This window comes from Pleuronectes platessa, chromosome 18 (assembly GCF_947347685.1).
Source record: "Pleuronectes platessa chromosome 18, fPlePla1.1, whole genome shotgun sequence".
NCBI classification, from domain to species: domain Eukaryota; kingdom Metazoa; phylum Chordata; class Actinopteri; order Pleuronectiformes; family Pleuronectidae; genus Pleuronectes; species Pleuronectes platessa.
This window is the reverse complement of record NC_070643.1, coordinates 18,319,086-18,328,983: the sequence shown is the minus strand read 5'-3', so window position 1 is coordinate 18,328,983 and position 9,898 is coordinate 18,319,086. Positions and strand designations below refer to the sequence as shown.

At 42.9% G+C, this 9,898-nt stretch overlaps 2 protein-coding genes across 4 annotated transcripts; one reads left to right on the top strand and one right to left on the bottom strand.

Moving 5' to 3' along the window:
- The first annotated feature begins 28 nt into the window (after positions 1 to 28).
- Positions 29 to 7,008, top strand: LOC128461241 (zinc finger and BTB domain-containing protein 12). Of its 2 annotated transcripts, none has more exons than XM_053446072.1 (5): positions 29 to 367; positions 1,812 to 2,020; positions 2,127 to 2,321; positions 2,507 to 2,713; positions 3,090 to 7,008. In XM_053446072.1, the coding sequence occupies exons 2-5, from the start codon at positions 1,817 to 1,819 to the stop codon at positions 4,182 to 4,184; spliced, it is 1,701 nt and encodes a 566-aa protein (XP_053302047.1). In that variant the 5' UTR covers positions 29 to 367; positions 1,812 to 1,816; the 3' UTR covers positions 4,185 to 7,008. The 2 variants fall into 2 exon arrangements, with proteins under 2 accessions (XP_053302047.1, XP_053302048.1); XM_053446073.1 differs by lacking the exon at positions 29 to 367 and adding an exon at positions 385 to 525.
- Positions 5,519 to 9,864, bottom strand: nelfe (negative elongation factor complex member E). 2 transcript variants are annotated; one of them, XM_053446077.1, is made up of 11 exons: positions 9,795 to 9,864; positions 9,428 to 9,513; positions 8,860 to 8,929; positions 8,464 to 8,609; positions 8,289 to 8,363; positions 8,108 to 8,145; positions 7,542 to 8,023; positions 7,277 to 7,421; positions 7,059 to 7,113; positions 6,146 to 6,248; positions 5,519 to 6,056 (listed from the first exon to the last, which is right to left on the bottom strand). In XM_053446077.1, the coding sequence occupies exons 1-11, from the start codon at positions 9,856 to 9,858 to the stop codon at positions 5,983 to 5,985; spliced, it is 1,338 nt and encodes a 445-aa protein (XP_053302052.1). In that variant the 5' UTR covers positions 9,859 to 9,864; the 3' UTR covers positions 5,519 to 5,982. The 2 variants fall into 2 exon arrangements, with proteins under 2 accessions (XP_053302052.1, XP_053302051.1); XM_053446076.1 differs by having other exon boundaries at positions 5,519 to 6,248.
- Between the last annotated feature and the right edge of the window lie 34 nt (positions 9,865 to 9,898).

Sequence of the window (9,898 nt, the reverse complement as noted above, 5' to 3'; positions counted from 1 at the left end):
CACTCCCCCCTCCATCAGTTCCTTTACTTCCGGGTTTGTTGCCGTACACACAAACACGCTGATCGGAAGTCAGCGAGCGGGGCTGGCGGTTTGCAGCCGATCCGGAGGGGGTGCCTCCACGGAAACAGACCCGGAGTCAGTTGAGCGTCGGCGAGTAGGTGGGGGGGTCCGGTGTGTTTTGTTGTCACGGGACGATGCGCCACAAAGAGGCCAAAAAAAAAGTAAACACACGGCGAGGTGGAAGAAGCTAGTGGCGACAGGGATGCGACAGCAGGAGGCAGCTTGACGACCGTCTGTCCCCAGGAGACAGAGACACGGGCTCGTCCCCTTTGGAAGACATCTAACGACAACACAGGGAGGAAGGCGGGTGAGTTTCCACACGAGCTGTTTGTCAGTTACCAGCTAACTAGTAACTGACGCTAGCTTCTGACAAGTGGGTTCGCTAGGCCATAAGGAGAAGAGTCGTCTGTGTCACGATGGATTATTATCTTCTCACATTCATTACTATCTGCTAAAGAGCCTCGGGTTAGTGTTATTATTATTATTATTATTATTATTATTATGGGCGCCACTTGTGTTGAAACACGTTTGTTGTTAATAGACGTAAGCTAACTTTTTAAAAAGCGAGGTACAGTGAGGCTACACTGTTATTATCCTTACACTTATTATGACTTAGTTGTGCCTATTTTTGATTCTTGCTGCTGTAATATTTCAAGTCCCCCCCCCCCTTGACTAAGAAAGGTTTCTCTTATTTTATTCTGGATACAATCTAATATCTGGATTACAATTGAAGACTTCACATGTGTCTACTCTCCCTCTCATAGTTCAAAGCTGGTGATCCAATTTCTGATTAGTTGATTAACTCTTTTCACGAGGGTGTTATCACTCACAGATTTATCTTTTATTCCAATTGGCCAACAACTGCTTTCTCTTCTGAAACTTTTTCTTTCCAGGCATTTGAGAAACAATAGACAGAGTGGATTTGTCGTTGTTGCTAAACTGGTGATGTTGTTTTCTGAACCCAGAGTAATAGCTTGTTCTACAGCTCATTATGGCAAGTCTAGGTTATATAAATCACAATGATTGATTACCCAAATTGTTCCTGATTAGTTTATATCATTTCTCTCTCGTTATGAGGGTTACATATGTAGCTTATTAAAAAATTTGCCAACCACTTGCTTCTCTTGCCACAGTTTGACCTCATTCAGCTAATACGTACCCAGGCACTTGTTGGATCTTGATTGTGACTCTTTGTGGTTTTTCAAGTTGCAAAACCGGATGAGATCTTCAGATTGAGCAACTGCTTAGTAGTGAAAAAACTAAATATATGAAACAACCAACAGATACCTTCGAAACATCTCTATAAACTAACTATCAGAAAGCTTCATGCTATACAGTAGGAAAGGGACTGTATAATTATGTTATGTGCACTGTTTCATATCAACTACCCCCAGCTATGTTACCCCCAAAGTGAACCTGGTGCAGAGCTGGTTTGGACTTGGTTCAAAGTTTTTAGGAGCCTGTTTATTTTTCCAGTCATTGCCTAACTGTTTATGTTTCTGTCCGGGAATCAGTTGTTTGGCTTTAAAAACACAAACAACTGATTTGAGTTGAGGCACTGGCTCCGAACCCGCCGTGGAAATGCCTTGATGTAAAAGAAGTTCTGCTTCAGTGCAATCTTGAGTTCATGTGAGGCTAGACAGGACTTAACTTCAATCCGATGACTATGTTTTTAAAAACAGGCAACCATGCTGCTTCTACTATTGAGCACACTCTTATCCATTTTGTCACAAATCCCCATTTCTCCTCAGGAAAAATGGAGACGCTTTGTTTCCGGTTGCCGGGTCACGGGGACAAGACCCTGAAGCACATGAATTCCCTGAGGTTCCGCCAGCAATTCTGTGACATCACCATTGTGGCCAGCAACAACCACACCTTCAAGGGACATAAAGTGGTGCTTGCTGCCTGCTCGCCTTTCCTGAGGGACCAGTTCCTCCTCAACCCGTCCCCGAGGCTTCAGGTCAGCAGATGTGTCAAGCACTTACCGTCAAAGCTGTCATAATTGTGTCTCTCTTCAACATTCATTAGTGTGTTTCAACATCTGTGTCTGTTTCGTTTTTCTCCAGGTGTCGATGCTGTATAGCGCTCGGGTTGTGTGTGATCTGCTCCAGTCCTGCTACACTGGCACACTGCAGTTTAACCCAGAGGAGATCGTCAACTACCTGACGGCTGCCAGCTATCTGCAGATGGAGCATATTGTGGAGCACTGCCGAGGAGCTCTGAAGAAGTACATCCAGTTAAAGAACCCTAGTCCACCAAGGGTCAGTAACCCAAAACAGGATCTATAGTAGCATGGAAATAAATGTGTTGGCTCAAGTTGTACATAAGTAGTTAATCACCAATCTTTAAAAAAGTGTGTCTATACACTTTCATAGCCGTCAGTGATGCAGATATGCTGGTGTTGGTTTTGAGAAGTCTTGACATGCTTTCCCATTCCATCCTCTAGGCGACTGCAGAGGAGAGTCCGTCTCAACCAGTGATCGTCAGTGGCAGCATTTATACTATGGCATCACCCCCCACCAGCCGTCCCTCCCCTGTGGACCCACACAGTCCAGCAGGACGATCGATGGAGGACAACAGCGGTGACATGTCCGCTCAGGGCAGCAGTCATCACCACGAAGACAGTCCGGTTCTGGATGACCCATGTATTAAGGTGTGTGAGAAAGAAAAACAGAATTTGGTTGGTTCTTTATCTCATTATTCAGAGAAATGAATGATTAGTTCTCAGTTCTGTGTTATGTTCCTTTAAGAAGCTTCTAGCTGGTGATTGTAATGAGTCCGTCTGTCAGAGCACCACTCGAACCCCAGTTGCTTGCTCATCAAAAAATTGGGTTAATCATTTTTTAAGCTATTAACCTTTGGAAGTAATTTATCTTAAAAAAAGGTCAAACATTTGCTGTTTCAACATATTGTTGATGAAATATCTTTGGCTTTGGAATGTCGGTCCGACAGAACAAGTGACTAGGAGAGGCCACCATGTGCTCTGTTTTTAGATGTTTAACAGACTTGACTCTTCAACTCTGTTCCAGGTTAATGCATCAGATGAGGAGGAAGAGACCAGACCAGGGGACTTTGATGTGTTTAGAGTGTATATCTCCGAAGAGGAGCAGATGAACAGAAACAGGGAGGAGGAGACGGGAGCTCCCTCCGATGGACCTCAGGATGCTTGTTTCCCAGAGACAGATGATGTTGTGATGGGAGGAGAAGGCAGTGAATACGAATTGGATCATACCAAAGTGGATCTCAGCGCTGGGGGCCTTTCAATGGAGGGTCTGCGTGCTTTCAGACGCAAACTGTCCGACCCTAAAATTGGACGGGGCAGGGGGAGGGGTTTAAAGAGGAGAAAGTGGGCTTCGTCTCAAGAGAAAAGACCTCTGGGCATGGCTCACCAACAGGATCTGTGGTACATGGCCACGGCTGGACTCGGAGGGGGTATTGGGCTGGACTACAACCAGGAAGGGATGAAGACAGGAAGTTACTTACCAGTCGACCTCCCACAGTTAGACTTCAGTGTGGGCGACACTCAGGGAGAAAAGGTTTCACCACTGGCCGGCAGCAGTTTGAACCAGTATGCTCTGGAGGAGTCGAGCAGTGGCGCTGGTGAGGGGAGTTCAGGGCTGACGAATGAAGGAGGGGACGAGTCCGTCGCAGTGGTGGGGTCCACGTCCAGCGTGTCAGGGCCAGTTATATGTGAGCACTGCGGCATGACTTTCCCCTCCGCTCACTCTCTAGCCGTCCACTCCCGCTCCACGCACCTGCTGTACGTCTGCCCCTGCTGCGGCAAACACTTCCACCACTCGGCCAACTTCACCCGGCACATGGCCGTGCACCGGGGTGCCGGCAAAACACACCAGTGCCCCCTGTGTTACAAGACTTTCACTCAAAAATCCACACTCATAGATCACATGAACCTCCACAGTGGCGAGCGCCCACACCACTGCGCCTACTGCCACGCCCGCTTCGCTCACAAGCCCGCTCTGCGGCGCCACCTGAAGGAGCAACACGGAAAAACCACCGGGCAGAACTCCCTGTATGAGCAGGAGGAGATTGAGAGAGCGAGAGGGGCGGCCGGAAGAATACGAGAGGAGGAACAAGAATGTCTGGTGACTGAACAAGCGTCATAGGCCAACTTTTTTAAATACAGTAAATTGTCTCAACTAAGGTGCTGTCCAGTGGAGAATCACTGACTTTGAGGCCTTTTTAAAATAACAGACTGTGAAAATGAAAGACCCGATCACATGAAATGTTTATAGTGATGGACGTGGGTTTAGACGGAGCCAAAGCAGAGCAGGATCATCATTGTAGGAAAGTACAGGTGGTATGAGAGTAGTAGCGGCTCTGAGCATGAACTGTAGAGGGACCCTGAAACTGAAAAGAGAAATGGAATCCAGCCACTCTCAGTTTCATTAGACTGTGCTTTTCCTACTGTGACATGTCATAGTGTGCCCACTCATTTTAATGTTTGTAAGAATAGATAAACTCAGAATATGATCTTAAATATGAATCTCAGTTGAACATTAGTGTTTGTGAACAACAGTGTTATTACCTACCACAGTTATAATAGTGTAAATAAATGAACTCACACGTCTCTTCTCCGTTAGATGTTGATATTACTCACATGTTTAACTTCCTGACATGGCCCAGTGCACATGAAAGCAGCTACACAGCCACAGTCCTCCCACACGTGTTTCCACTTAAAGATGCCTGATTAGACGTCTTATCAAAAACTTATCAAAACTGTGACTGTGGTCGACAGACTTTGTCGTTAGTGCCTGAGCGGGGGGGCAGGACGGTTAACACCATCATCCTTATTTTTACACGGATACAGTGCATCGTGTAGTTACTACCGGATTATTTGAAAACACTACTGTTAAATACACAAAGACCTTTTATAAAACAAGGTGTCAAAGAAATGTCCAAGGCTCCTTAGAAACCTGATTGAATCATCCAGACCAGGAGATATCACTCGATGCACATTAAAAGTTTGTGTTACACTGAACACATAACTGGTAGAACCATGTCAAAAATACAGTCATGAACTGAATAATGGTTTCATTTGGAGTATATTTTATATGCTTGTAGGTTTTATAGATTTTAGTCTAAGCAAAGGACCGTATAGCTGTCAGTTAAAGCCATATACACTTACCTGCTGCCCCTCATGGCAGTTTACAAATTCATATCCACATGTCAAAAGGAACAGACCAGTCTAATCTTCTGTGGTTATTTGATTTTTTTTCAGTAGTGACCCTGACAACAACTTAAAAAGCTAAATGTTTCCTTTGGGACATAACTCGTTAGAAGGTAAAAGTCTCATGTTGTGCCTTTTAACATCAAAAACATTGAAAATGCTGTGATTGTTTTTTGTTTTCATAGCAACTGTTGACAGCCACAATATCTGTATACAGTCAATCAGACCAACACTTGTTTTACACTTAAAGAAAATCACTGGGACGAACTGTGCGGTTAACATTTTTATTGTGTTTATTTACACATAACCTGTAGTTATCTGCAGCTCTTTCCTACACTTGACACTGTACTCTACCATGCTGCCTATGGTTATTGTAATTTACAGAAGCCGTGAATATCTGGACGCTTGTTTGTGCATTAGAGGTTTTAAAAAACAATGTATTAGGAATTGATGTTGGATATATTTCCCACTTTGACTGTGTCTTTTTGATAATTAATGGAATTCTCATTCAGGGTGACGGTGTATGGATACTATTTATTTTTGCTCCATATCTACACCTGGGTTTTAAGCTATCAAAAACCATCACATACAAATCATGTGAAATACAGTTTTTATTCTCTAACAGGCTACAGACGATTTGTATTCACCCGACAACTAGCACCATAAACAACTCAGAAACAGTTTGTTAAAACAAAGGTGCCAAAATACAAAAACAAATCTTTTCTTCCTCTTCATCAGAGGAAATCCTCACTGTACACGACCTGGTTCCTCTTGTCCCTGTAGGAGCCTTTAGTGCTGTTCTGCACCGCTGTGAAAGGAGAGAGACGGTGGTGAAGGTTAGTCCACGCTGTGCAGTCTGATCGATGTCCAAACAAACAATAACAGTGCGGTGCTTACCCAGTGAAGCCCACACTGATTTGCCGGTGGCAGCGTCCAGCATGGGCTGCTTCCTGGCGATACTGACTTTGATGTGAATGTCTCCAACCGTGCTTCCGTTCAACTGTGAGACGAAAACAGGGAGGTTGATTTCATATACAGTCTAAATGAGCTGAGCTTCCTCAAAACTACAGTAAAACTAAATATTATAAATGGACGTCATGATGCTTATAAATTCAATTAAAGAAATTACTAGGGCATGAAAGTTAATTCTAAACTGGGACTATTGAAAAAAAAAATTTGGTGTAAAATGACATACATTTATTAATATTAATGTGAATGTAAGTTTAGTGTCCTGATGGATTTAATGTATAATTACTCACTTAAATTTTAACATAATATATAACTTAAAATATATAATGTACATATAATAAAATAAAAACTAAATCGTACAATTTAATGTTAAAGAGCTTGGTGAGTAAAAGTATCACAGAAACGGTTATGATATACATTAATGACTGAATTCAGAACATGAAAACAAATGTGGTGTTGCATATTCTCTGAACAAAACCAGCAAAAAGCACTGATATAAATTAAACTTAGAAAGATTCACAGCAAAATGTTAATAAAACAGATTGAGAACCTAAACATATCTGCTCATTTAAGTACTGTACTGAGCTATGCCTGTAGGTTTTATGACATGAAATTAGGTTATATTGAAATGCTTAATGCAATCTCTCACTTTTATAAATTTATCTCCACTGAATCATTTTTTTTTTTTAAGTCAGCTGTCTCACTGCTCTGAATCTGTCAGAACTTTGAAAAACCTTCTTTTTGGTTGTTGCTTTGTTTTAGAAAATTAAACATTGTTTATAGAGGGAGGAGATATGTGTGATTGTCAGTTTCTTCTCATATTGAATGGGTGAGAACAAACCTCTGCTACAGCCTGGTCTGCAGACTCCATCTTCTCAAATGTGATAAATGCACAACTAGAAACAGAAAGACAGAAGAACATTGTCTCATTTAATCACACTGTGGATTGCTGTATTGTCATATATACTATAAACATCATTATCATCATCATCATCAGAACAGCAGATAGAATGATAGATGACCTGTATGTGCACACAGCTTTGTTTAATGGGTTCATACTTGCGTGGGTTGTCCATGGAGAGGTCGATGATGTTTCCTTGTTGAGAGAAAGCGGCACGCAGGCTGTCCTCGACGAGCCCAGATCCGTAAACATACACTGTGTTCCCCTTCCGCACTCCTCTCCGCTCTGGATACGAGTCTGACCCTGAGGGTGAACACATGGGAGGCAGAGGGAAATCATGCATATGCCCTGGAACGCCTTTGACATCCACCACACTACACCCACGTTCTTCCAGTAGAGATATCTGCCAAAAATTTTACTCACGTCTAAATGGTCCATCTCTCTCTCGCTCCCTATCGCGCTCTCGATCCCTGTCTCTGCTTCTGTCTCTTTCTCGTTCCCGATCTCTGTCCCCATCTCTGTCTCTATCTCCGTCCCTCTCCCTATCCCTCTCCCTATCCCTCTCCCTGTCCCTGTCCCTGTCCCTGTCCCTCTCCCTCTCCCTCTCCCTGTCCCTCTCCCTCTCCCTGTCCCTGTCCCTGTCCCTCTCCTTCTCCTTGTCTGAGACGGTGTCCTTGTCTTTGTCTATGTCTATGTCTATTTCTATGTCTTTCTCCTTCTCCTTGCTTTTCTCTTTGTCTTTCTCTTTGTCTTTGTCTCGCTCTTTGTCTCGCTCTTTGTCCAGTTCTCTTTCGCGGTCTCGCTCTCTCTCTCTATCTCTGTCTCTGTCTCTGTCCACATCGCGGCTGGCTGAACTGCCGCCTCCCTCTTCTTCATCCCGGTATCGGTCTTTTGGACTGACAAAGCTGCAGGGGAAGAAATTATGTTACACCCAAAGAGACTCACTGTCAGTATAATGAACTTTATTAATCATGGGCTCTGCGAATTACCTCTCGTACAGAGATTTCCTTTGGGATCTCTTCCCAGCCTAGAGTAAGCACAAATAATATATCATTAATAAGCTATACCTTTGGTTCTCTGCTCAAGTGCAACATACAGCTGTACAGACTTTTCCTCAACCCTTACAGTCATTTCCTGATCATGTTATATCATCTTAAATGGACACTTTACCTCAGGTGGCTCTTCGTCCACAGAGAAACTCCTCTGGAATGGTAAGAAAGCAGGAACTTGGCCTTTCTCAGGGTCCTGTGCCAAATAAAGAGCAATAGTTAAAAAACACCCAAAACAGAGCAAGGAAAATATTTATCATCCCAAAAATTGTTTTTGCTTTTGAACCACATTCTACCTTGAGTTTAATCTCCAGCATTCGAGAGCGTTTGAAGCCCGAGTTCTTGTTCTCTGATTTGATGGCGCTGATGGCTCCTGACTTGATGAGCCTCTTTGCTTGCTCTGTCGCTGTTGCAGTATCAACGACCGGCTGGTCTGACAATGCTGTGATGGAGAAAGGAGTGAAAGAAATCAGTGAGCAAGAAGTTCTGTACATGCCATGTTAGTAAATGTTTACAACACCTTGTTTATGAGTAGAATGAAGCAGTTTAAAGAGCAATTAATACCACACATGCTGTTCAATTATTGTTATCGTGACACATATAGACAAAGGTCAATCTCAACAACTATATATGCTGTATAAAGGTAGGTTATGTTTAGTTTGTGTCATTCAAGTGGAGTCGAATGAACTTACTTCGTTTCAAGCCACTCTGGTTTGTCTGGTTGATGGAGCTTTGCTTCTTCAAAGCGAGCAGTGCCTTTTTCTTAAGAGACAACAAAACAGCCACAAATTGAAAAATGAAACAGCTACAGACGAAAAAACAAGTAATATACAATAATAATACACAAAGTATTTCGAAATGTAGCAGCAAGATTCCTCAGTGGTACCACATGTCCCATGACCCGTACCCTAATCGCTGTTCTAACAGGTTTCACACCCAGTTAAAAATCAAAATATGATCAAGGACATTCACAGAATAGTAAGTTCTCACTATTAGATCTCCCCCCTCCACTGACATCTTTTGAGGCACATCTACTGTCTCCAACCTTTTAATATTGGTCATGAAGACATCACTGTCCACACTCCAGCATGGAATGAATAGGGCATAGACAAAATTAAGGAATGTTATAAAATAATATTAATCCAATATGATTTCATTAATTTCTGTGATTAAAGAATCCCATAGTTCCGCGTCTCTGAAAAACCCTTTCATTCAATGATAAATGTGTTTTACATTTTACTAGTCTTTAAGCTTCTTTACCTTTTTCTTCAGTTTTGCATATTTCTTTTGCAGGGCCTCTTCTTCCTCCGTCAGTGAACTCGGAAACGCCACCATGATGCGAACCGCTACAACACAGAACACTGCATCAACAGCTGGAAACGACTATATTTTATTTCCCACTCGAACAAACACCAGTAGAGCTTCTTCTATTTACTTCCAGCTGCTGCTAGCCCAGATAAGCTAACTAGCTAGCTAGCCAGAGACCCAACCTGGGTATGCTTCCCGGGAGGAAGCCAAGGGGACTCGACCACACACATAGTAAAACACCAGCTTGTCAGAATGAGACAATATGTCCTGTTAAAATCATTTAATTAAGTAGTTATAAGCTTTTATTCAATTCACTTACCGAACGCTGCTGCACGGCGACAACACCGACGCTTGAATATGACGTCACAGCTACTGACTACCATCGACTTCTTTCCCCCCCATTTTACAATCACACACAAAACA

Coding starts and splice junctions, on each gene's coding strand:
- LOC128461241 (XM_053446072.1), top strand. CDS start 1,817: ATGGAGACGCTTTGTTTCCGGTTGCCGGGTCACGGGGACAAGACCCTG. Junction 2,021..2,126: donor ACCCGTCCCCGAGGCTTCAG/GTCAGCAGATGT, acceptor GTTTTTCTCCAG/GTGTCGATGCTGTATAGCGC. Junction 2,322..2,506: donor AGAACCCTAGTCCACCAAGG/GTCAGTAACCCA, acceptor TCCATCCTCTAG/GCGACTGCAGAGGAGAGTCC.
- nelfe (XM_053446076.1), bottom strand. CDS start 9,858: ATGGTAGTCAGTAGCTGTGACGTCATATTCAAGCGTCGGTGTTGTCGC. Junction 8,610..8,859: donor CCAGAGTGGCTTGAAACGAA/GTAAGTTCATTC, acceptor TCTCCATCACAG/CATTGTCAGACCAGCCGGTC. Junction 8,364..8,463: donor TGCTGGAGATTAAACTCAAG/GTAGAATGTGGT, acceptor TATTTGGCACAG/GACCCTGAGAAAGGCCAAGT.